Here is a 27,140-nt window from a genome sequence, read left to right on the forward strand (position 1 = left end):
ATGAAGCCGCAAACTCCAGACTGTGTCATTTAGCCACTATATGCTGCCACCAACTCCTGGCCATGTCATTCAGCCACTATGTGGTCTCCTCATGCTGCTGCCACCTCCACACTAGAGCTGGGCGGTATGACCAAATAAGTGTATCGCGGTATTTTTTTAACTTATGGCGGTTCCACGGTATATAACTGTATTTCTCCCCCCCCAAATCATGTGACCCACGAATGCTGTTCTGCTCCCCCCACCCCAAATTAATTATCAGCCCAGCGCTGTACCATCGGGTACTACTCACGTCACCCACAAGCGCTTCCCTCCTCGTCCTCCTGTTTGTTGCGGGCTGCCGGCGCTGACACTTTATACTGTATTTGGTATCCCTATGCCGGGGCTGCAAAAGATAAACAAAATAAACTTTAACACACCTTCCTACGTTGGCCTCACGCTCTTCCTGAGAACGGGAACATCGGAGAGCCGTCAGCCTATCACCGGCCGCAGCGATGTTCCGCCTCAGCCAGTGATAGGCTGAGCCCACTGTCATGTAAAAAACCGGCCGGCTTCTTACATGCCAGTGCGCTCAACCTATCACCGGCCGCGGCGGAACATAGCTGCGGCCGGTGATAGGCTGACTGCTCTCTGACGTTCCTGTCCCCAGGAAGCAGGTCCCGACCGACAGGGAAACGTAGGAAGGTGCGTTAAAGTTTATTTTGCTTATCTTTTGCAGCCCGGGCATAGGGATACAGCGTACAGTACAGAGTGTCAGCGCCGGTGGCCCGCAACAAACAGGAGGACGAGGAGGGCAGCGCTTGCGGGTGACGTGAGTAGTACCCCGATGGGGACACCGCAGCGCTGGACTGATAAATTGGGGGGAGAAGCAGAACAGCGCTCGTGGGTCACATATGATTAGTTCCCCGATGTGAGGACAGTGGGTTGATAATTCATTTATTCCCGGGGGGGAAGGGGCCCAACCGGTATTGCAGTATGGGAAAAATTAATATCGTGCAGCACAAAAATTTCAGTATTCGGTATGAACCAGTACACCACCCAGCACTACTCCACGCTATGTCATTCAGCCACTATATTATCTCCCCATGCTGCCGCCACCTCCACGCTGTGTCGTTCAGCCACTATATGGTCTCCTCATACTGATGCCACCTCCAGGCTCTGTCATTGTACCGCTCTGCAACAGTGATTCTAATAGCAACGCCTCTGATCTTTATGTCATACTGAATAACAGTATTATTTCACTAACCCAGCACACACCCTTTGCGTGTTACAGCAAGGCAAAGTTTTCCACACCCCTATTGAGGCTCTCTGTAGGCCAGAAATAGTTTTTAATAGCGATTCAGTGCGAATAAATTCATACCGAAACAAATTATGGGGGAAAATTCGGCAAATCGCCCGAATCAAATTTTTCAATAATTTGCTAATTTCTAGTTACTATGTATATATTTTATATATATCACTTTATGTGCACATACTTACTTTGACATCTATGTCCTGATTTCTGATTTTCTGTATATTTTTTAGTATAATTCTGAGGAAGGTCCAGAAACGACCGAAACGTCAATACTTTGTAATGTTATGGACTGTCAATATAAAAATCCACTGATTCATATTGAAAACAGACTCACCATACAATACTACGGACAGTCCAGATCTGTGAAATGTGTCAAGACCCGGAAGAACTGACCAATCATAATGGGAATTTCTTTTTTTGAGACACTGTGTGTACTGTACAGAACCCCGAAGAAGCTCCTGTCCTCTACATAAACAGTGATTTACAGCTCCCAGCAGCTCTTTCTTACTTTTATATGTAAGGATTTGCTCTATTTATAATAGTTACCTACTTATGTGTTTAATCATCCCTTTTTCCCATTCTTGGATAACATTTTGGGGGCTTCAGAACCAATTATCAGGTTTTCATAGAGTTATGGCCACAACATACAATGTTAGTCCTGAAACCGATTAATATTGTAACTTGCGGGACCACTGTATAAAAGGTCAGGGGAAGAGAAGTGTCTGTTACCAATAGGTGGCAGCAAAGATTCACATGTAAAATCTAATTACCATTGAACCAAAACAAGAGAAAATGGATCATACTAAAGATAAAGATCAGCTCTCACAAGATTCCAGATTTTCATATGATGTTGTCTACCAAACAAAGCAACCAGTGTTGTTGTTACTCATAATTGGGAATAAAAAAAAAAATAAAAAAAAAGTTAAATCATGTCTTAGATAACGTATCGAGGAACATTTTCAATATTCTAAAATGATTAAAATAATCTTGAAGGAGTCATTTTATGTTAAAGGGGTTCTCCGGTGCTTACACATCTTTTCCACTATCCAAAGGATAGGGGATAAGATGTTTGATCGCTGGTGTCCCGCCGCTGGGGACTCCCGGGATCTTGCACGCAGCACCCAGTTTGTAATCAGTCCCCGGAGCGTGTTCGCTCCGGGTCTGATTACCGGCGACCACACGGGCCGGCGGCGTGTGACATCACGCCTCCGCCCCCGTGTGACGTCACGCTCCGCCCCACAATACAAGCCTACGGGAGGGGGCGAACACGCTCCGGGGACTGATTACAAACGGGGTGCCGCGTGCAAGATCCCGGGACTCCTGCGATCAAGCATCTTATCCCCTATCCTTTGGATAGGGGATAAGATGTGTAAGCACCGGAGAACCCCTTTAACAAGCTAAAGCCTCTGGTTCTCGGCATTAGAAAACCTTAACTTTGTCTCGTTTTGAACAGGAGAAACAAGAATCTTTAATGGTACGTTCACACGAGCGGATCCCCAGCGTATTTTATGCTGCGGATCCGACGCTAAAGGACCGCTGTATGGTGCCTTTACATGTGCTTGCCGCCGATACAATCAGACACACTGAAGCAATGTTCAAATTGCCACGCATTCACGGTGTACTCGCACACATCGCAGCCGCTCCCCCTGGTGTATGAGCTAGGCAGTGAGCTGCCGCGATGTGAGAGTATACTGTGCATGAGCGCAGCGACTCGCTCCGAGCAGTCAAATGTAAAGGCACCATACAGCGGTCCTTCAGCGGCGGATCCGCAACGTAAAATACGCTGGGAATCCGCTCTGAGAACGTACCCCTAAGGGTAGAAATCCACAGAGCAGATTGCTCAGCCACAAATATCTGCAAGTTTAACAAGTGGATTTTGATGTGGATTTGCAATGGATTTTACCCCACTACAATAAAAGGTGTGAAATGTGTGGTGAAAATCTGCCAACATATTGACACAAACAAAGTGATACGCTGTAGATTTAAAAATCCAAACTGCGCCATGCTTACTGGGTCTTATAGGATGCAGGACAGAGCCCTTGGGGGTTGAATTGGGTATTCTCCGCATACTGTACCAGTCCTCCTATGGATAAGAACCAATCCTCCTATGGTAACTGACTTAACTGCCTGGGTGACGCTCATTGATCATTTAGCGAGAAGTATTTATGAAAAAGGCTAGGCTATGCGTAAGTTTCATATGATATGAGGCCCCTGGGTGGAGATTGAAGGTTAAGCTCGGATAGTCCTTAGGAAGCTCCTTTCTTCTGTATGGTATGGGGCCTGTGGGGGAGGGGGTCTCTAGGATTACGGACATTTCACCCGTTTTTTCTCCATGCCCTTCGGTGTTACTTTGTGTCTAATGTTTTCCATATTGGATGTTGCCGCTTGTTGTGGTTACTTCTGCCCTGACTTCAAACTATGCTATATGTCACTTTATATATGATCGTCTTATATATTTTTATTGTTTGGGTGATACTTGGGATGCTTATATTTTTTGCCGCAGGGTGGCGCATTTGGACTTTTGGTGGACTTGGGACTGTTCTGTTGGGGGGGGGGGGGGGGGGGTGGAAGTGGGCAATGTTGTTAGAGAGGTGGGGTGGTATTGGGAAATGGGAGTTGTGTTTTTCTGTATGTTAATTATGTAAAAAATGTATACAAAAAAAGTCTGAAAAAATAAATGAAAAAAAAAAAAACAGACCGCAGATAAAAATTCTGAAGCATGAGGGCAAGATTTGTCACTTACATGGCTGCACCTGTAATCCTAATTTTTACAACCCTTCTTACCTTGTAGAGAACAGTAAAGGTCATAGAATATTAACTCTTCATTAAATGGAACCAGTCGCCGGGTTATGCCTTATATACTTGGTAGCAACATGTTATAAAGGGTAAAATAAGGATTTCTTACCAGTTCTAGATGTTCTTCTGAGCATCCGCAAAACTGCAGAAAATGAGTTTTAAAAGTGTCCGGTGTCGTATACTAAGGAGTGGTCATTGGGCCATGTGGCATTCCCAAGTAGTCAATACCCTCTGCGCTCAGGCGTGATTAACAACCATGAATTCTCACGCAGACCAAGAAGCAGCAAAATGTTTAGTTGCTGCTTTAAAAACTAATTTTCTGTAGTATTGAAGATGCTCAGAAAGACATCTGGACTTGGTAAGCAACATTATTTAACCTATATAACACATTTCACAAACATTGTATCTCTATCTCTTGCAAAACTACACCTCCCAGCATGCCCAGACAGCCGTTGGCTGTCTGGGCATGCTGGAAGTTGCAGTTTTGCAATAGCTGGAGGCACACTTTCAGGAAAACACTTCTATATAATGTGCTTGCACCATTAGGGCAAAACCTGGTGAAAGGTTCCCTTTAAATAGCACCTGTCACCTCTCCATACATGTCTATTTTAATGAATTCTTACGTTCTCTTTGAAATAATTCCAGAAACATCATTACCCATAACTCCCAAAATAACTCCCATTGTTGTAGTGTAAGGATAAATAATGTTGCTTACCAAGTCCAGATGTCTTTCTGAGCATCTGCAATACTACAGAAAGAGTTTTTAAAGCAGCAATTAAAAATGTTGCTGCTTGTAATAAAATCTCAGACGGCAATGCATTCTGTGCAGAGGCTGCAGAAAGAATGGACATGTTCATTCTTTCTGCGGACACTGGGATCGGAATTTTCCGCCATGTGCATAGCGCAGCAGTATCTCATTGAATACAATGGGACTTGGCTGCTGCGGAATCTCTGAATCTCCTGCAGCTCCCATAGATGATAAAAGGAGTGGCTGTGCGTATGCGTAACTACTGCTATATTCCAATGGATTATTTAGGAGCCTGTTAACAAGATTTTGGGGTGTCCACGACAAGGGATAAAACAGTGGTGGGAGAGCCCCTTTAAGCAGTAAAACAATAAAAACCTGACAGACCTTTATGGTAAAGTTAATATGAGCACACCTTTATAAGGTGATCCACTCCACTTATAAAGCATGAACAAAACAAAAATATATATATATATCATACAAGATGGGCAGGTTTTCATTCAAGAGATTTCTTTCACCAACTGAAGCGGAATGCATGCACCATAAAATGACAAGACAATACTGACACATTGGCTACCTTTCATTTTGATGTAGAATTCACCCAATAAATTTTCCATTTCAGACTCAACTGTGCACATATTCTGTAAAATTAAAGAGCAAAGATGTCAGCAAACAAGAATTGTTTTAATGTTCATAGAAAGTGTGTCTATTGTACGTCTTCTTGCTATGTTTTCTGACTCACAAGGATGTATTTTGCTGCTGCATATTTTCTTACCCATTAAAGTGAACGGGTAGCAAAATATGCAGCCAATTTTGCTACTCATTGACTTCAATGGGTAAGAAAATACGCAGCAGAAAATACGTAGCAGTAAATTTGCAGCAAAATATAGCACATGTGACTTTACCACTAAGGAATGCTATCACGAGGTTGATATGCTGTATAGACACAGCAGATTTTCCTCATTAGTGAGGTACTCAAAAATAAATCCATTGTTGCTGTGCATTTTGCTGTAAAACCACTGCATATCTGCGTTGCAAAATCTGCAATTGTGAATTTAAAATACATTGTTTGTTTATTATAATAACTTTAACCCCTTAGGGACCCGGGCTTTTTCCGTTTTTTCATTTAAAATTTTTCAAATGTATACGTTTAAAATGGTCATCTTCTGACCCCTATAATTTCTTTATTTTTCTGTGTTCAGGGCAGTATGAGGGCTCATTTTTTGCGCCATGATCTGAAGTTTTTAGCGGTACCATTTTTGTTCTGATCAGACTTTTTGATCACTTTTTATTCACTTTTTTTATGGTATAAAAAGTGATCAAAAATGCGGTATTTTGGACTTTGGAATTTTTTTGCGCGTACGCCATTGAACGTGCGGTTTAAAAAGCAAAATATTTTTATAATTCGGACATTTCTGCACGAGGCGATACCACATATGTTTATTTTTATTTACACTGTGTTTTTTTTATTCTTAGAAATGCCGGGTGATTCAAACTTTTATTAGGGGAAGGGATAATTGAAAGGGTTAATTATTTTTTTTACACTTTTCTTATGCAATATTATAGCTCCTATATGGCGCTATAACATTGCATTTACTGAACTTTTACACTGATTGATCCAGCTTTTACACTGATTGATTGAATGAAGCATTCATTCGGCGATCGGACAGCGCAGGAGAAGATAAGAAAACCCCCCCATGTGCTACAGCTGTTCGGGATGCCGCGATTACACCGCAGCGATCCAGAACAGCTCCCTGAGCTAGATGGGCACTTTTACTTTAGTTTTTAACCGCGCAGCTCAGCTTTGAGAGCGCGGTTAAAGGGTTAATAGCGCGCAGCACCGCGATCAGTGCTGCGCGCTATTAGAGGCGGGTCTCGGCTTCACTATGACGCTGGGCCCGCCGCGATATGATGTGTGACCCCGCGTTATATCGCAGGACCGGGACCCAGGACGTACCCATACGTCCTGGGTCCTTAAGGGGTTAACCCCTTAACAATAAAGCCCATTTTGGCCTTAAGGACCAGGCGATTTTTCGTTTTAGCATTTTCCTTTCGTCACTTATTTTATAACAAAATCTGCAGCCAAAAAAAATAATAAATAAAGTATTAGTTGGGTGAAATAAAAAAAATAAAAAACAAAAAACATTTTGTAATGTTTGGGGCTTCCATTTCTACGCAGTGCACTTTTAAGTAAAAATGACACCTTATCTTTATTCTGTAGTTCCATATGGTTACAAAGATAATTTATGTAAGTTTTATTTTATTTTACTACTTTAAAAAAATCCTAACTACATGCACCAAAATTAGTATGTTTAAAATGGTCATATTTTGATCCCTAAAAGGGGGTGATTCAAACTTTTATTAGGGGAGTTGCTTATTCACATTTATTAGGGGGCTATACCATACAATCTTTTGATTCCATACACTGTTCACTGCTATGCCATAGCATTGATCAGTGTTATAGGTGCTCTGCTGCTCCAGCCTGCAGAGGCTGGAGGCAGCAGAGGATCATCGATCGGATGGCGAGGAAGCAGGTAAGGGCCTTCCCGTTGTCCTCTCAGCTGATAGGGACATCGCGATTTCATCCGCTGAGCTGCCAGGATCGCTTTACTTTCATTTTAGACACTGCAAGCAAAGTTGATAAATGGTTAATGTGGGTCATCGGTGATACCGGCATTAACCCTGGGTCCTGGCTACTGATCCCGGGGGCCCACAGCAGCGGGACCCTGGCGATCTGATATCTTATCACCTATCCTTTGGATAGGGGATAAGATGTCTAGGGGTGCGGAGTACCCCTTTAATGCATTCCTTCATCCCCCTTCCCCAATCCATGGCAGCAATTCGAAAAAAAATTCACATCAAAATCATCAGAATTCGGATTTGCTACTGCAGGTCTACACGTGGAAATGCTATGAATTTTCTACTAAGAAAAATGTGCAATATTTCCTGGGGTAATCTCTGGTTCTGTGTCAGCTGTAACACAACTCTGTTAGATTGATCTGGATGATGAGGAAACATAATATAAAATGCTTACGCCAGGCAATGAGAATGTTATTGCTCTCACAGCTTTATGGCAATACAGTCTGTAGTGAGTGAGTAGTAAAAGAAGCGTGCACACTATTAATGGACGTACCTCCGTGTACTCTTTGAAGCTCTTATTTATTTCAGACAAACTCTCCCGAGCTGCCTTGCTTGAAGGTGAAGCAGCAAATGCCTGCTTCATTTTACATGCCCCCTCACGTAGGCGTCTTTGGATACAATATGCTTCATACAGCTCATCAACCTTGCAAAGAAAAATAAAAAATACACACATATAGGCTTGTTAAATAAGGCAGAATTGAATCTGTCACTACTGATTATATGTAGCCAGATTTGGGGTTTGAGTTTTGAGGATTAGTTTCCCTGACATCTGGACTGAATGTAAAGAGTACTTTCAATATGGCATTTCCTAAGATTTAGTTGCAATGAATATACCACCTTTTTAGGGTGTGGGGACTGAAAATACATAAACATCTGATCACAATACTTGACTTCCAGAAAACGTTTACAGGACATATAATTCTAACAGCTCAATAAAGACCCTAAAATGTTGAAGCAACTTTCTTGTTCTGCATATCTGGATGCATGATAGAACAAATAAAACATTTATGGAATTTCTCTTCCCTACAAAAGCATTCACAATTAAAGCAAACAGTATCCGTTTTCAAAAAACCGGAAGTGTGCGATAAAGCATTACAGGACCCAGGGCAACAGGTGGCACCAGAGAAAGAGAAGCAGATATGTGCTGCATGCAGAAACGTGACCAACCACAAGACAGCTGTAAACCCTGCTATTAGTAGAAAAAAACGACTCTATTTATAGCAGCTTCACTACACCGAGTTACAGAGCTGTAGCCAAGGATAAGCACAAAGAAAATAGCAAGAATATCAAATGCAGTTACTAGCAATTTACTATATTGTGCTACATCTGCAGGAGAAAAGATAAGCTTTCATTGCTGCTAAAAGCCCCAAGCACAGTCATATAGTGTATGTAATTCCAATCTAGCCCGGTCCATTGTTTTACAATCTCTGGTGATTTTATATAGATCTAATGTGAGTCATCTGGATATCTGTAGCTAGTTAAAGTTTCAGAACCAGAATCCCTAATCTAGATGGGTATGGATCCGCCACAAAACGTAGTACCCTCTACAATAAAGTGTTTGGTCAGTACAATTGGGCTATCCGTGAAACTGACCACTTGTTGGATGAGACAAGCCGAATGCTTGATCACATTTAGAGATGAGCGACCTTACAGTAAAATTCGATTCATCACGAACTTCTCGGCTCAGCAGTTGATGACTTTTCCTGCGTAAATTAATTCAGCCTTCAGGTGCTCCGGTGGGCTGGAAAAGGTGGATAAAGTCCTAGGAAAGAGTCTCCTAGGACTGCATCCACCTTTTCCAGCCCATGGGAGCACCTGAAAGCTGAACTAATTTATGCAGGAAAAGTCATCAACTGCCGAGCCGAGAAGTTCGTGACGAATTGAATTTACTGTAAGTTCGCTCATCTCTTATCACATTTCATTCACTTTATACATACTTAAAGTTTTAGGTTTTAAATAATGTTTTTTTTTAATATGTCTCTGTGTTTCTGATTTGTGTTACCTTACTCATGTGGAATTCCAGTCGTCTTATATAGCGCTCAATGGTTTTGATTTGCTAGAAGAGACAAATTGTAATGCTTCTGTTAATAGTTACTATTAAAACTGTCAGGTAAAACAAGCAGCTATCTAAATGGTACTAGAAATACTTTAGCGCATGTCTGATCTATGCATAGGTACATACTTTAGGTATAGAAAACCCTGCACCAATCCTTGTATTCTATACTAGAATATTTATTAAACCATTATTAATGAAAACAAATGGCTGTATAACTGTAAAGTGACAGCAACTGCTCCCTGCTTACAATTGCTGACTGACTTTCTTAGCACTGATCAATGCTTGTTAAAGGACCTTAAAGGGGTACACCACCCCTAGACATCTTATCCCCTATCCTTTGGATAGGGGATAAGATGTCTGATCGAGGGGGGTCCCGCCGCCCCAGGCGGCGGGACCCCCACGATCAGACATCTTATACCACTATTCAAAGGATAGGGGGAAAAGATGTCTAGGGGCGGAGTACCCCTTTAAAGAGATGATTCATATCAGCATAATATGAACGTATTTTTTTGCACCTGTATTATGGTCACAATACCTGCCTGACTGCAGTCAGTTCAGGTATAGGGAACAGGCTGTCATTTGTGGTGTAAAAAATACGCCCATACTGTGCTCACATGCATCCAGTCTATATCTGGCCAGCAAATAAATATACACCTGTAGAATATGTTTGTATATGGCAAGCATTAGTTAGAGGTAGGTGTGCAGCACTGAGATGCTGGGCTGGATCTTACGCAACTAATATGCTGAGATAATTCTGGAAAGAACATACAATATAGTAAATTATTTCTTTGCAAAGTAAGATAATGGGATTACATTACGGTACAATATCTTATAGGCCACTTATAGCAGACTGTTCTCTTATCTTTGAGCCTGCACGGGTCCATCGACATGGTAACAACTACAACCTGAATAGGTACAGCACAGGTCAGAATCAGGTAAAAAAAACATATTATTTTGTATGGCACGGTAAAAATTATAAAAAAGGAATCTCATTTAAGAATACTTACTAACAAAAATAACTTACTAAAAAAAATAAGAGCTTAAACAAGTAAGGGCCAACTATAGTAATGTGAGCGCGTTACTTTACAGTAAATGCAATTCAACATCTCACAATTTCAAACAAGAGTGGATATTTCTTCACTGGAACCTACACGCTGTACTTTAAAGAAAAAGGAAGGATTTGTTTCATAACTTTTTTCAAGAAGTGAATTTTGCAAGTGGACCTTATGTCTTGCGTTCTTCTCAGCTAGGTCATCATTTCCTTAAATGTCCTAAGCCATATATGTATGACAGGTAAAAGCTATATGAAATTATGTGAATTTAGCACATGTAGGTATATTACAGTACATAAAATATGAAGAGAAATCGTAACATTTTAGTGACTATATGATCACTGACAATAACTATGTATGAATGCAGATCTTGAAAAACGCTCCTGAAATTATGTTTATTTGTAAAGAACTGCATAAGAATGTACAAATATTCAATGTATTTTTTTTAAATGTATGATACAATACTTCGCTCACCATTGCATTTATAAAATACTATATAACATTCAATACTGTGACTACATCTGTTAAACCTTGGTGGTAAGTCATTGCTTATCTTTACAATGTCACAGCGTCTCTAAATATATCTTGCTGTTATAGGTCACAATTTCTATTCAAAGACTTAATCCACCATAAGTGTTTCTTATATTAGTGCTATATCTTCTAAAACCATTGCCAAGCACCCCCCCCCCCACCCATCAGATTGCAAAACATGTAATAGCAGCATACCTTATCCAGATCATATAAAACTCCCTGCAATGAAAAAAGGATATGTTAGGACAAGAAGAAATGGACAGTAACCTGGCTTATACTAATTACAACAGTGCAAGGAAAGAATGGAACATGCCACATCTAGGATACATTACTGACAACATGACTGCAGTAACATGGCAGACAAAGGCGGTTGTGTGTGGTATTCACAAGCACCCAAACTAACAGATGACTTACCAGTCTTGAATTTCTCTTCATGTCTTTTAGTTGGGCAGTCAGCTTGTCTAGTTCAGTTTGATGAACTTCCAGATATTCACTATCAAGAGAAATCAAACACCAGGCATCATTGCATAGACGTGAAAAACAATAGGTGAGAAATCAGGCTATTCTAGGAGTGAAGGCTTATGGATCATTTACAGGCAAGGGAGCCTTCCTTCTTCTGGAGATATTAACGGTTAGCATTTTACTAATGCTAGGGACGTTAGGGACCCCACTCTAAATAGGTGGCATTGACGTGGCGAGTGGGCTTGTACTTTTTGATCAAAAATGTATACTAACAACCTGTTAGTTTTTGATATTATGCTGAAAAGCAATCAGATCATTATACAAGATTGTAGATGTGCGACCATGTCTGTTTCTTCTACCTGAATTTTATTACAAACATTCAGATTGGGCCACCTCAAAAGGGGTCAACTCCGCACTAGGGATTGTGTGACAAAAAATGCTATACTTTTTATCCCCATAGTGTCCAGTGCTCTGGTTCTTCTTATTGGTTCTTCTTATTTGCCTATAAATACACAAGTCACTTCTGCAGCCAATAACTGGCCACGGCAGAATACAGCCTGAGGCTACTGAGGCTAGTGATTTTCTCCAGCAATGATGTAGGTTATGGGCCCATCAGCGATAGCGATGCAGCTATGTTAAACAAAGCCGTTAGCAGATACTGGAGGCGGCGCTGGGATGCAACGAGGATGAACTGGACACATTTTTAAATGGATTGGACAAACTCTATAACAGCAAATGAGCATGCCATAGCTGGAGTATTGCTGCTGACCTTAAATAGCTCAATCCTAATTCTAGTCTACTCTATCAGCTCAATTTCACAAAGAACATCTTAGAAGGGATTCCATGAGAACATGATGAAGAGACATCAGATTAGCAGCTCTCTACACATCTGCAGTAGTAATGCCATCACATCAAGGTGAACGGAAAGCTTCAAGTAACAGGTCCTGCACTTTGCCACAGAGGATTGAGCCTATTCTGAAGAGAAAAATAGATTCTGGTGCAGAAACAAACAATGGACTGCCACATGTGGTAGAATCTATTTTGGAATTCTGCCGCAGAATTTTCCATCCCAAATAATTATTTTGTGAACATACCGTTTACCATACTATGTGCATGCACCAGAAAAAGACATGAAATGCTATAAAAATGCAAAACAAATTGAAACTACTGTTTTACTACGTTTATTTATACTTACTCGAGACCATTTTTTAGGGCGCTATATATTTCTTCTACTCTCTCTGGCTGAGGTTCTTTGGAAGAGCTGCTGTTTTTGTGGCCCAGATTATGCATTTTCTTTTGCTTTGCTTGTGGCTTTTTGGGAACTGAAGAGCTCCCAAGAAATGAATTACATCTGTTAAAAAAAAGGAAAGATACAAATACAGCATCGCGGGGAGCTATAAAAATGTTAACATGCCCGTGATAAGCACAGATCTATCCCTAAGACAAAATAAGTGGCTTTAGGGTCCTAGTTAAATAAATATAAAATATAAAATTGTATAGAAAATAAGGAGGTTTGTTGGTCTGTTTCTGAGTATTATACTAACAGAAACAATGTAATGAGAATGTCTTATGCAACTTATTTTACTTATTTGTTTTTAAATGTTGAAGCTCAACTGGCAGAGAAAGGTCATATATTATTACAGTCTCTTGGATGACAGTGTCCAGCTCCTCTATAAAAAACCAGGGAGAGACAGGGATGAATAGATAATTTACGTGTGTGTATAGCGTTACTATCCTACCATATATAAGACTGCAAGAATACCACAAAGCACCGTATTGGGTCCTGAAACTGTCCAGCATTAGTTATTTGCAGTATTTTTTTTTGCACTGTACAAACCGTGTCAAAACTTTGTTTGAAGAGGAGATGAAAGCGAGTAGGGCAAGTATAGGAAATTCTAGGCATGATCTGGGGTCAGATATGTGGGTTTTTGTGTGGGGTCTGAAATAAACAGTCTAGCATGTGAAATAAGCTCTCTGGGATCTGCAATAATATGGGTGCCTGAAATCTGCATTATTTGAGAATCTTGTCTGGGGTCAGAATTAATTCTGGTCTGGTATCTGAACTAATATAGCAGTCTTTTATGGGGTGTGAATTCATTTAGAAGTCTGGACTGGGGCCTTGTCTGGGACCTAACATTAGCAGTCTAGTCATTAATTGGGTCTGCAACAGCAGAGGGGTCTAGCTTGAGGTCTGAAGTATTTGAGGGGCCTGGTTTGGGGTCTGAATTTGAGGGGGTTTGAATTTTTTGGGGGGTTTGGTGTCTGAATTTGTGTTGCAACAGAATTTGGGGGGGCTCCACAAAGTTATCTCAGTAGCAAATTCTGCAGGGGTCAGGACAGGTAGTCATATAAATCTGGGCCTCACTGAGAATTAAATGAAAGAGAATATCTACAATAAAATAAGTAGCCGTTACCTCTCCTAATTTGTCTGTTTTAGTAAGTGTATTTTAGTTAAGTTATTCCACAAACATTATACCCACAGTATGCATGTAGTCCAGGCCTAACTGAGATGTGAATGTTACCATTCTCATGGTCTTAATTGTGTCCCTACAGATACAATACTTAAAGACATCTTATCCCCTATCCAAAGGATAGGGGATAAGATATCTGATCACGGGGGCCCGATGCTGGGGACCCCCGCAATCTCTCCTGCAGCACCCCCTGTCATCTGGTGCTCAGAGCGAGCTTCGCTCCGTGCCCGATGACTGGCGATGCAAGGGTCAGAGGGGCGTAATGTCTCGAGGGGGTGGGGCCGTGACGTCATGACCCTCCGGCACCTGCATCGTCAGTCATCAGGCACGGAGCGAAGCTCGCTCCGTGCACCAGATGACAGGGGGTGCTGCAGGAGAGATCGCGGGGGTTCCCAGCGGCAGGACCCCCGCGATCAGACATCTTAGGGGTGGAGTACCTCTTTAACAACTGGACACTATCAACAAGAGGAACATGCTTACACAAATAGGTGATGCTATACATAGACATGATATGGCAGGGAGGCGCAGGGGAGATGGGAAAGTAACATCCCAGGGTCTGTGGTCTTTTTAATCCACCACTGATGTTTACTCACTCTCACCACAACTAGTTCCGTGAGGTGGTCCTCTGTTTACTACAAAGTAGCAAGAGGAAAACAGAAAACCTTTGACAGGCATACTTGTCTGGCAAGGAGCAGAACACGTGCCACTGCATGGCAATATAGCAGAAAAGTCTCCTTCTGCAGGTGAAGTAAAAAGGCACTTTAATGTCAGCTGCTGAAAGAGACTGAAAGGGGACCGTGGCAGTAAAAGCCTTTTTACGCTCTTGATAAGAAAATTATTCATGGATGACCATTTAAATGTCAGTTTCTGGTAAAAAAAAATCCCTTTAATAAGGCACAATTACACATAGAAATCTGTGAGACTATCAGACTGACATTGAACAGACCTGAAGGTAGCCAGCAAAAGAAAATACTGCCAAGTAGGGCTGCATGACTTGGGGAAAATTTGCAATCATAGGGTAGGGTCACACGTAGCGTATTTTACTGCTGCGTATTTTTCCTATTTTGCTACCTTTTGACTTCAATGGGTAGGAAAATACACAACAGCAAATACACAGCAAGTTATGGCACGTGTGACCCTACCCATAGAGATAAATATTGTGATTTCGATATGTAATTGCGATATAATAAAGAAATGGTAAAATTCCCCACGTTCATGTGCTATCTTCCCTATTTGATTTTTATCACCAAAATTTACATTCCACCTATTTCATGTCTATCCTCCCCATTTCATGTCCATATCCCAATTTCCTATCAATCCCCCTAATGTTACATCTCCTGACTTGTGTCACATGTCAAATCATGATTAAATATTGTGCAGCCCTACTGTCAAACTTTATGTATAACCCTTACAACTGGATGATAAAACAGTATACTTCAGAACGAAGCTACAAGAAGAAACAGTAAACATTTTGCATGCAGCAGTAGTATATTGTGACTTACCTAGATCTCCTTTCTGGAATGCCACTAAAACCAGCAAATGACTGACTTCGAAGAATGCCATTAGGCCCTCCTGGAGGAAACGTCTGAGAGCTCACAGACATGATATCAGGGCTTCTAAACGATAACTCTGGAAAACAAGCATTAATGCACATTAATGCACATGTAATACTATTAAGAAACTTTCTGTGTGATCATATTAGATAAGTGAAGCCTGAACCACAATATAAAAGGGAATGTATCACCTAGATTTTTTTCCTGATTAGAGACAGATACTGAAACATGTCCTTTTTTAATTCACGAGGAGAAAGACAAAAGAGGCTGCACTCACCAAAGAAGTTAGTTCTGTGCTTTATTTGCGGCAAATCATGGGGTACAGTCAGCAAATAAAGCACTGAACTAACTTCTTTGGTGAGTGCAGCCTCTTTTGTCTTTCTCCTCGTGAATCAATTTTGGACTTGTTGTTCTTGTTGAGGCTTTCAATCCACCTCATAATCTGTGCGAATATAGTTGCCATCTTGCCTGAGCGTTTTTCTTTTTTACAGCCTTTAGAGATAGGCAACAACAGACTGAAGCAGTCCCATTCAAATAAATGATAACAGTATAAATGAGAACAGTGTCTGGGCAGATTGTCCGGAGTGCTAGGATTCTGCTCCTTGTGGAGTTTCTGTGTTCATCATTTCGTATCTGCATTTGGTTGCAACGCCCTGTGCACCTGACCAGCTCAGTCTTATATTCAATACATGGAAAGGTGAGAGGACAAAACCTTTTTCTTTAGCTATTGTGTGTGCCTCTGCTATCTATATATTGCTGTACCCTTTCACAAAAATTTCTAAATATTTGTGATTTTGGTGATGACACATTCCTTTAAACGCAGTGACACCTTTCAACTTGGGCTAGAATCCATACGAAAACTCTGTTTCTGCTCTGTGGTAATTAGAGCTAAATGAGAATATTTATATAATAATTATATGTACATTTGTAATATACATTGGTACATAAAAAACGTGTACATTTTTGAGTGAAAAAAAACACTGTTTTGTCCCTGCAGCTATTGCATGTGTGTCTCTGTGCAGAGACAAAATACAGGAAGACCCACAAAGAGCTTCCTTGTGCAGGATCACCAATGAGAGATATGGTCAAACTTGGAAAGGTAACATGCTCATCTGGATAGCTCGTGCAGAATCCAGGCACAACACTTACAAGTGCATATCATTGAAGAAGATGATGATCAGCTGCTGCGACATCAGCATGTTGCATAACGGTTAGAAGAAACGGGAGATTGGAAGCTGGGATCGTGCTGCTGGAGAAGGTCAGTACAAGCAAGGTATGAAACCTAAGGGTTTCCTTCTGTATATTTTATTCACACAACACGTTTCTGGGTATAAACGACCCTTTCATCAGGCGTGATATAAAGACAATGAGGTACAAAGGTTATATACATACATCTAAAGACACCATGACATCATCACCGGAAGTGACGTATCGGAACAGGTAAAAAGCATCATACTACTGTGTTAAAATATGTAGTTAAATATCAAAAATAATTATAGTATATATCAAAAAGGGAGACCTTATAAAAAAATAAAAAAAAACTAGTTACACCTGAAAGAATGATAAAAAATCTGTAGAAAACGAGAGATCAATGCAAGAGGTTAGGTGTCTGTTCTTTCTACGCATTCATTAAGTCCCTCCGGCCAGAGCGTGTTAAAGCAGAAAATCCACAATGACTCTCTATTAATAAGACATTGGAATCAATTTGGTACATCTGTACCAATCGATTCCATAACACAGACACTAATGCAATCCGTTTCCCCGGCATGATTTAAGGCAATGTGCAGGGAAACACTGTGTTGCATGAAACCAGTGTTAAAGTTATGGCTGTGTTTGTTCATTCTTGCCCACATACATCGTATAGCCCTGCCTATATACTGAATCCCGCATTTACATGATAGGAGGTATATTACATAAGAAGAGGAACAGTTGTAAAATTCTCCTACGGCTACCTTTTCTCTGGTGGAATAAGAGGAGATACTGGAGATTCCACCTACACCACAGACACCTTTAAACTCCACAGCGACAAGTGCCAATGCAGGAATTTTTTTGAAGAGGTAGAATGTACTGTGTTTGGTTTACTGAGCCTGCTAGGTGCCAGGTGGTTTCAAAGAGTTTTGGCTCTCCGACACGTTATAGCAGGCTTCATTGGAAATTATTTCTTTAAAATTGGATCAGCTAAAAGAGTGGACCAGTGTTTGTTTAAAATTCCACATATTTTATTTGGTGCGTTATTAAAAGTGGTAATAAAATTATATTTCCTTGTTGTATTACTATCAGAAAGAGTTTGTTTTTTTTGTTTACCATTATATTCAACAAGATCCTTTTGTGATAATGTGCTGGCTTTTTTAAAAGCAGCTTTTTTTAGGATAACCCTTTTCAGCAAAGCTCGTTTGTAATATCTTGGATTGTGATATAAAATCCTAATTTTTGCTGCAATTTTTTCTAATTCGTTGGTATTAGCCAAATGGAGTGTTTTTGATCCGTATGGGAAAATGACAGCTGTTATAATTAAGAAAACTATTAACATCCACTTTCTTAAAGTGCGTTTGTGTCTGTAAACATGGAATCTCGTCCTTAAAAATCTCTAAATCCAGAAAAAATGAAGAAGTTTTTGAAATTGTAGGAGTGAATACTAAACCCCAATCGTTATTATTTAAGGGAAAAAAGGTTTGCTCACTTGGAGCAGAAATCCCTCAGCACTTCCAGACACATCAATGTGTATAAAAACGCGAGCTTTATTTAATCTTCATTAAAAGCATCAGGGTAACAAATCAAGTTAAAAACCATGGACCGACACGCTTCGGCTGTGTAGCCTTTTTCAAAGTCTGCTTCAGACAAATATCTTATCCCGAATAAATATATAAATTTATATAGAACTCCTCCCTCTTGTGCACATCACTTCCTCGTTACATATACTATACTGCTTAGGTAAGTAATAAAACGTTGGTAATTGGTAGTTTTTTATTTAAAAAATCAATCATTTTTTGTTTGAAATTTTAACATCAGCAGCATTTCTAATCAGAGTATTGTATTCAATAAATTATTCAGATGAGGGATCATGTGTTAAAACTTAATAGTATTCAGAATTGGACAATATGTGCATTGCTTCTGAAATGTAATTGGACCTATTAAGGAGGACTGTACCACCCCCTTATATACCTCTTCAAAAAATTCCTGCACTGGCACTTTTGGCTGTAGAGTTCAAAAGGTGTCTGTGCTGTAAATGGATCCTTGTAGGTGGCATCTCCAGTATCTCCTCTTATTCCACCGGAGAAAAGGTAGCCGCAAAAGAGTTTTACAACTGTTCCTCTTCTTATGTAATATACCTCCTATCATGTAAATGCGGAATTCAGTGTATGTGGGCAAGAATGAACAAACACCGCCATAACTTTAACACTGGTTTCATGCAACACAGTGTTTCCCTGCACATTGCCTTAAATCATGGATCATGGATGTTATGGAATCGATTGGTACAAATGTGCTTGATTTTCCGCTTTAACACGCTCTGGCCGGAGGGACTTAATGAATGAATAGAAAGAACTGACTCCTATCCTCTTGCACTGATCTCTCATTTTCTACAGATTTTTTATAATTCTTTCAGGCATAACAAGTTTATTTTTACAAGGTCTCACTTTTTGATATATACTAACTACAATAATTTTTGCTATTTAACTACAGTAATATGATGCTGTACCTGTTCCGATAAATCACTTCCGGTGATGATGTCATGGTGTCCTTATATGTATGTAACCTTTGTACCTCATTGTCTTTATATCACGCCTGATGAAAAGGTTGTTTATACCCAGAAACGCGTTGTGTGAATAAAATACTGGTATACACTACAGTGTTTCCCAACCCAGTCCTCAAGGCACACCAATAGTCCAGGATTTTAATTTTTCCCTGTTCTATTCCAATGGAGTAACTGAAAAAACCCGGAATGTTGGTGTGCCTTGAGGACTGGGTTGGGAAACACCGCACTAGAAAACCCTTGGGTTTCATACCTTGCTTGTTCCAAGTACAGACGTCCTCCTGCAGCGCGATCCCAGCTTCCAATCTTCCGTTTCTTCTAACAGTTATAAAATACAGGAAGGGCTCAGTACGCTGAGGACAAACAGGGCTCTGTGCAGTGAGGCTCTATAACATGCTCCCGGCTCACACAGCAGGATGATTGACAAGCCAGGAGCCTGCACAGAGCCCTGTTTGTCCTGCCCTCACTTACTGTATTTGGTCTCCTCATAGAGACACACAGGCAATAGCTGCAGGGACAGCATTTTTTCACCCATAAATACACATTTTTTAACTAATGTATATAACAAATACATATAATGGTAATATCTACATTATATAAAAAGTTTTTGCAAATGACAGGTACACTTAGACTTTGTAGGCATTTCCTGTGTATCAGTGTAACAGGAAGCGCTGATCGATAGGAACCAGAAACCCATGGAGTGGCAGTGTCTGGGACCAGGCAGGTGAATATCACTTATGTTTAAGGTGGCCCTAGCCCTTTAAACTTTTTTTTTTTTTTTTTTTTACAACTCCTTTAAAAAGCAATTGCTCAAAAAATTTGGGGGAGATTTATCAAAACCTGTGCAGAGGATTGTCCACAGGAACCAATCAGGTTCTTTTATTTTTTTAAAGGCCTCTATAAATAAAATAAGCAATCTTATGTTACTATGGACAACTGCTCCACTTTTCCTCTACACAGGTTTTGATAAATCTCCCCCCAAAAGTCAATCTGTCAGCTTGCAAGGGGTAAAAACCATTTAAAATAAAAAAATATCAGGTGTAGTTAAAATCCAACAAAAGAAAGGAAACCTAAATAAATTAGTAATAAAAACGTTACTAAACAATACTTTTGAAAGTAAATGCATCATAAGTTTAAATGGCTACTGTCATTTTAAAAACTTGACATGCCATAGCGACATGTCAAAAGTTTGGATCGCCGGGGGTCTGAGTGTTCAGACCTCCACCGTTCTCTCCCCTGTTCCGTGTCATGTCACTGAGAAAAACTCGGAATGTAAGTCTATGACTATGTCTCGATCATGTGACAGCAGGAAGAGGAGCACTCAGCAGCACAAACGTCTCCTGGCTCGCTCTCCTGATCGGCAGAGGTCTGAATACCTCCAAGTACATGTCAACACATTATTTCCTATTTGCATACTTAAAATAAATTAAAGAGTACTGGTCATTTGAAAAGACTAATTTTTTTTATGCTGTAGCTATATTACAGCATATTATAGACATGTACTTCCTGTACTGTTTGTATAGACCAGTGTTTCCCAACCAGTGTGCCTCCAGCTGTTGCAAAACTACAATTCCTAGCATGCCCAAACAGCCAAAGGCTGGGAATTGTAGTTTTGCAACACCTGGAGACATGGTTGAGAAATGGTTTAGACAGAACAGCACAGTCTATTGACAGAGGAATGTCAACAGAGATTTATTTATTAATAGTTGGTGCTGTTCAGGAGTTGTCACATTGGTTTGGTATAACAGACTTACAGAGAGATCAGGCAGTAACAGAAGATGCATACAGAATCTTATCTCCCTATACAGTATAGTGTTAAAAGGGAATCTGTCGCCAGGTTTATGCTGCCCTATCTGATCGTTGCATACAGTAGTGACAGAGACCCTGATTCAGACCATGTGTCACTCCCCCCCCCCCCCCCCCCCCCCGTTATTTTCTTGGGAAGAAGGATACAGATAACAGCTCCCTGAAACCACTTCAATATCCTTCTTCCCAGCAGAAAGCTCCGGCCCCCATGAAATGCTCCATAAAGTACCTAATGGCACAATAAGCTGTTCATGTCTACCAAGTGTTTGAGTTTATGTTTCAGGGTCTCCAACAGACCCTGTCTGTGCAGAATGGCATGCTCAGAAGAAGGTTAAGGGCAGGGTCACACAGGGAGCATCGGCAGTGTATTTCCTGGTGTGGATGCACCAACGGCAGTCCCAGAGAGACTGCAGAGCAAGATCCCAGCTGGGCCCAGGTAGCTCTGTGTGTCCACTCTTAGTGGCAAGTTTTCTGATGCTACGAAAAGCCAAGTAATGCCATATTTAGAGGATAAGCGATTTCTATGCTGCTTCCCTCAGAGATAACATTAGTCATACTGTTGTGGGAACTATGAAATGGATAGAAGTTGAAATTTGAATGGGCAGTACAGAGATCTTTTTACATGACAAGGAGGCACTTCTACATCTATAGTAAAGAAAGTTTCAATATCAACACAAATGGGAATTTTTACTGTAAGAGCAGTTAGACTATGGAACATTTTGCCACGTGTTGTGATGGCTGATTCATTGAACCAGTTCAAAAGGGCCTTTCCTAAAAGTTATATTACAAGTTATGGGTACTAGATTTCTGCAGGTAGGGCGTTTATCCAGGTATTTTTTTTTATTTTTATTGGCATATTTGAAATAGGGAAAGAATTATTTCCCTAGTATGGTTCTACTGGCAACAACCTCAAACGGTTTGTTGCCTTCCTCTAGGTAAACATAGTATCATTAAAGGAAAACTGTCTGCTGGCTCCCCCCACACTAACCAGTGGTACTGTCTGGTAGTGCAGGGGACGCTGATCAGTTTAGTGCCTACCGTGCCTGGATCCACCACGCCGTACGTCCGTTATCGTCTTTCTTATTGATATGCAAATTAGCTGCTAACTGGGACAGGTGAGGTTACTGCCTTCATCTGGCACTGTGACGTAACCGCCGCCTGGCCTGCAGCACCACCCGGCTTATGAATATTCATGTTCTCCCTCATCATCTCCCTCTCCCCCCGCTGATTTCAGGACTAAACTGCGCATAGTATTGCACATTGTACGCTGGTATGAAGCTGCGCTGAAGAGGCTTCCAGGTGTAGACAGGAAGCCAGCACCTGCGCAGTGGAGTCCTGAAATCAGCGGGGAGGAGAGGGAGATGATGAGGGAGAACATGAGTATTCATAAGCCGGGCGGCAGTTACGTCACAGTGCCAGATGAAGGCAGTAACCCCTCCTGTGCCAGTTAGCAGCTAATTTGCATATCAAGAATAAAGATGATAACGGGCAAACGGCGCGGCGGATCCGGGCACGGTAGGCATCAAACTGATCAGTGTCCCCAGTACCAATACCGCCAGTTAGTCCGGGGGGAGCAAGCTGACAGTTTTCCTTTACAGTAAATTCATCATTCTGTTTGAAAGGGTTTTTTTTTCTTCTATTTTTGTCGCAGTCCTTTTCTGTGGCAAAAGAGGGCAACTTTTTATATAGAAGATTTTTAAACTGGTTGACTATATCGGTAGACATTTTGCAGTGGTAATTTATTTATTATGTGCGACGTTCTTGATAAGAGAGGTGACAAAAACCCAATGGTGACTTTGGCTAAGCTCCAAAGTTCCTGTGTGCAGATGGGAGAAACATCCAGAAGGCCAATCATCACTTCAGTACTCCACAATCTGGGCTTTATGGCAGAGTGGCCAGAGAGAAGCCTCTACATACAAATGTCCACCACGAGTTTGCAAAAAAATATCTAAAGGACCCTTAAACTGTGAGAAACAATTTGCTAGCTTCAATTCTAGGTATCATGTGTGAAGAAAACCAGGCACTGCTCATCACTTGACGAATACCATCCCTACAGTGATGCATGGTGGTGGCAGCAACATGCTGTGTTTTTCAGCAGTTGGAACAAGGACACTGGTCAGGGTTAAGGGAAAGCTGGATAGAGCAAAGTACACATATTTTTAAAGGAAAACTCCAGTGATTATTATTTTTTTTGTTAAATCCACTATGCCCGGGCTGCCGGTATGAAAATAATTAAGCTCAACTTACCTTCCGCCACTTTCCCGGTGATGCTGATATAGCCGCCCATCCTCTGGCCCTGGTCTTCTTCCTGGTTTTGGTGCCTAACACATCATCCTGTGGCTCAGCTAAACGCGTGCTGCAGCAATGTCCCGCCTCAGTCAGTGATAGGCTAAGAGGAAGAGTCATGTAACAATTGGATGGTGATATCAGCTGAATCGGGGGGAGCGCCAGAAGGTAATTTAAAGTTTATTATTTTTACTCTGACAGCCTGGGCATAATAAAGAAAACAAATCTCACTAGTGTTCACCTTTAATGAAAACCTAATCCAGAGTGCTCTGGACCTCAGATTAAGCCAAAGGTCCAACCCTAAGCACACAACTTAGTCACAGAGTTGTCCCTGAGCCACTCCTGTGTTTGAGTGGCCAAGCCAGAGCCCAGATTTTAACCCAGTCAAACATCTCTGGAGAGACCTGAAAATGGCTTTCACCGACGTCACCATCTAACCTCATTACTTGAGGGAATCTGAAGACAAAAATGGCAGAAAATCCCAAAATCCAAATGTGTAAACTTTGTGGCATCATACCAAAGAAGACTGAAGACTGCAAAGTGGCTCCAAATAAGTACTGAGTAAAGGGTCTAAATACTTAGATCAATGGAACATTTTAGTTTTTCCTATTTCTATCATTCTATTTTCATATTCATAGCATACTTGAGTTCTGTTGATTGTAGCACAAGAGCGCAACATAGCAAAAAGTGGAAAAAGTAAAAAGGGTCTGACTTTCTGAATATACTGTAAATTAATGCTGTATTTAAAAAGAGAACATACGTTTAAGCATAAAAACCTCTGTTTTGTGAAAATATACCTAAGTGGCAATTACTTTTGACTTCAGAATTGGACCATAAGAACTGAAAGGTTAATTATTATAGTGTGCCATCCAAAACTCAAAGGAAGAGGATTTTATGTAAGGAGTCTTTTTTTGAGCCTTGTTTATATTAATGAATGCTTTTTTCCCTGTATGAAATCTTGTGTGCCAAATGAAAAGGTTTCCATGGCAGCAACTGCTACATCGTATTAATCAGACCCTGCAAGAGCCAACTCAATCTATATTCAGATTAAAACAAAATAAACTTGTGAGATTAACAAATCCTAGAACAAGGTAAACCTTCTGCAAAAACATAACTTTGAGGTCAACAAAATAAAATTAGTAAAGAAAATAGGCCATTAACCCCTTAAAGGGGTTCTCCGGTGCTTACACATCTTTTCCCCTATCCAAAGGATAGGGATAAGATGCCTGATCGCGGGAGTCCCGCCGCCGATAGCTGTTACGCCCCCTCCCATAGGCTTGCATTGAGGGGCGGAGCGTGACTTCACACGGGGGCGTGTCATCACACGCCGCCGGCCCGGTGGTCGCCTTTAACCCCTTAAGGACCAAGGACGTATGTCCTTGGTCCCACTCCCGTGATATAACGCAGGGTCCCACGGTGACCCCGCATCATATCACGGCGGGCCCGGTGTCATAGTGAAGCCGGGACCCGCCGCTAATAGCGCGCGGCACTGATCGCGGTGCCGCGTGCTATTAACCCTTTAGCCGCACGCTCAAAGCTGAGCCACGCGGCTAAAAGTGAAAGTAAAAAGTGCCAGTTAGCTCAGTGGGCTGTTCGGAATAGCTGCGGCGAAATCACGGCATCCTGAACAGCTTACAGGACAGCCGGAGGGTCCCTACCTGCCTTCTCGCTGTCCGATCGCCGAATGACTGCTCAGTGCCAGGCATGAGCAGTCAAGCGGCAGAATCATCGATCGCTGGTTTCCTATGAGAAACCAGTGATCAATGTAAAAGATCAGTGTGTGCAGTGTTATAGGTCCCTATGGGAGCTATAACACTGCAAAAAAAGTGAAAAAAAAGTGAATAAAGATCATTTAACCTCTCCCCTATTAAAAGTTTGAATCACCCCCCTTTTCCCATAAAAAAAAAAAAAAAAAAAAAAAAAACAGTGTAAATAAAAATAAACATATATGGTATGGCCGTGTGCGGAAATGTGCGAATTATAAAAATATATCATTATTTAAACCGCACGGTCAATGGCATACGCGCAAAAACATTTCAAAGTCCAAAATAGTGCATTTTTGGTCACTTTTTATATCATGAAAAAATGAATAAAAGCGATCAATAAGTCCTATCAATGCAAAAATGGTACCGTTAAAAACTTCAGATCACGGCGCAAAAAAATGAGCCCTCATACCGCCCCATACGCGGAAAAATAAAAAGTTATAGGGGTCAGAAGATGACAATTTTAAACTTATTAATTTTCCTGCATGAAGTTATGATTTTTTCCAGAAGTACGACAAAATCAAACCTATATAAGTAGGGTATCATTTTAATCATATGAACCTACAGAATAAAGATAAGGTGTCATTTTTACCGAAATATGTACTACGTAGAAACAGAAGCCCCCAAATTTACAAAACGGCGTTTTTTTTTTCAATTTTCTCATTCTCACAATGATTTTATTTTCCGTTTCACTGTAGATTTTTGGGCAAAATGATGTCATTACAAAGTAGAATTGGTGGCGCAAAAAATAAGCAATCATATGGATTTTTAGGTGCAAAATTGAAAGAGTTATGATTTTGTAAAGGCAAGGAGCCCGGGGACTGATTACAAACGGGGTGCCGCGTGCATGATCCCGGGGGTCCCCAGCGGCGGGACTCCCGCGATCAGGCATCTTATCCCCTATCTAAAAATCATAACGCTTTAAATTTTGCACCTACAGACCCATATGAGGGCTTTTTTTTTTTTTTGGCGCAACCAATTTTACTTTATAATTACATCAATCATTTAACCATAAAATTTACGGCAAAATCAGAAAAAAATTTATTTGTGGGGCAAAATTGGAAAAAAAACAAAAAACACGCCATTTTGTAACTTTTGGGGCTTCCAATTCTATGCAGTGCACTTTTCGGTAAAAATGATATCTTTATTTTGTAGGTCCATACAGTTACAAGGATACCTTATTAATATAGGTTTTATTTTATTTTACTACTTTAAAAAAATTATAACTACATGCACCAAAATAAGTATGTGTAAAATTGTCCTTTTCTGACCCCTATAAAACTTTTTTTATTTTTGCATATACAGGGATGTATGAGGGCTCATTTTTTGCGCCATGATCAAGTTTTTATCTGAACCATTTTTGTTTTGATGGCACTTTTTGATCGCTTTTTATACATTTTTTTAGGGTATGCAAAGTGACCAAAAATACGCAATTTTGGACATCAGAATTTTTTTTAAATGTACGCCATAGACCAAGCGGTTGAGTAACATTGTATTTTTTATAGTTCGGACATTTACGCACGCGGTGATGACAACATATGTTTATTTTTATTATGGTTACATAATTTTTACATGGAATTTGGGAAAATTGGTGATTCAAACTTAATATGGAAGGGGTTAATGGGTGTTTTTTTTTTTTTTTTTTTTAAACACTTAGTCCTCTTAGGGGACTTTTAGGAGGAATCAGTAAATTCCTGATACAGATCAATGTGGTTCCATAGAACCACTGTGTGCTCTGCACTCGATTGATAAAGCCTGGTTCAGCCAGGCTCTATCAATCTCAGAGCCAGGACTTGAACGGAAGGAGAGGCAACCTCAGGAGGGCTACCTCAGCAGTGGATCGCTTGCTTGTCCTTAGATGGCAATGGGTTAAACAGGCTTTATTAGTTGTCTTAACAAACATAGATAGGTATTCAAATTTTTTTTACATCCCAGGA

The 27,140-nt window shown here is 40.7% G+C and overlaps 1 protein-coding gene across 4 annotated transcripts in view; it reads right to left on the reverse strand.

Annotated features, from left to right (window-relative positions):
• Positions 1-27,140, reverse strand: part of RIPOR2 (RHO family interacting cell polarization regulator 2) — a 195,522-nt gene that overhangs the window by 96,151 nt on the left and 72,231 nt on the right. For all 4 annotated transcript variants that reach the window (XM_056521323.1, XM_056521321.1, XM_056521324.1 and 1 more), the window contains exons 2-8: positions 15,547-15,673; positions 12,769-12,924; positions 11,526-11,604; positions 11,307-11,330; positions 9,475-9,528; positions 7,966-8,115; positions 5,410-5,473 (exon numbers count right to left, since the gene is read on the reverse strand). In XM_056521323.1, the coding sequence (XP_056377298.1) occupies positions 5,410-5,473; positions 7,966-8,115; positions 9,475-9,528; positions 11,307-11,330; positions 11,526-11,604; positions 12,769-12,924; positions 15,547-15,673 (654 nt within the window). The remainder of the gene's footprint in view (positions 1-5,409; positions 5,474-7,965; positions 8,116-9,474; positions 9,529-11,306; positions 11,331-11,525; positions 11,605-12,768; positions 12,925-15,546; positions 15,674-27,140) is intronic.

The sequence above is a fragment of the Hyla sarda genome, chromosome 5 (genome assembly GCF_029499605.1).
Source record: "Hyla sarda isolate aHylSar1 chromosome 5, aHylSar1.hap1, whole genome shotgun sequence".
NCBI classification, from domain to species: domain Eukaryota; kingdom Metazoa; phylum Chordata; class Amphibia; order Anura; family Hylidae; genus Hyla; species Hyla sarda.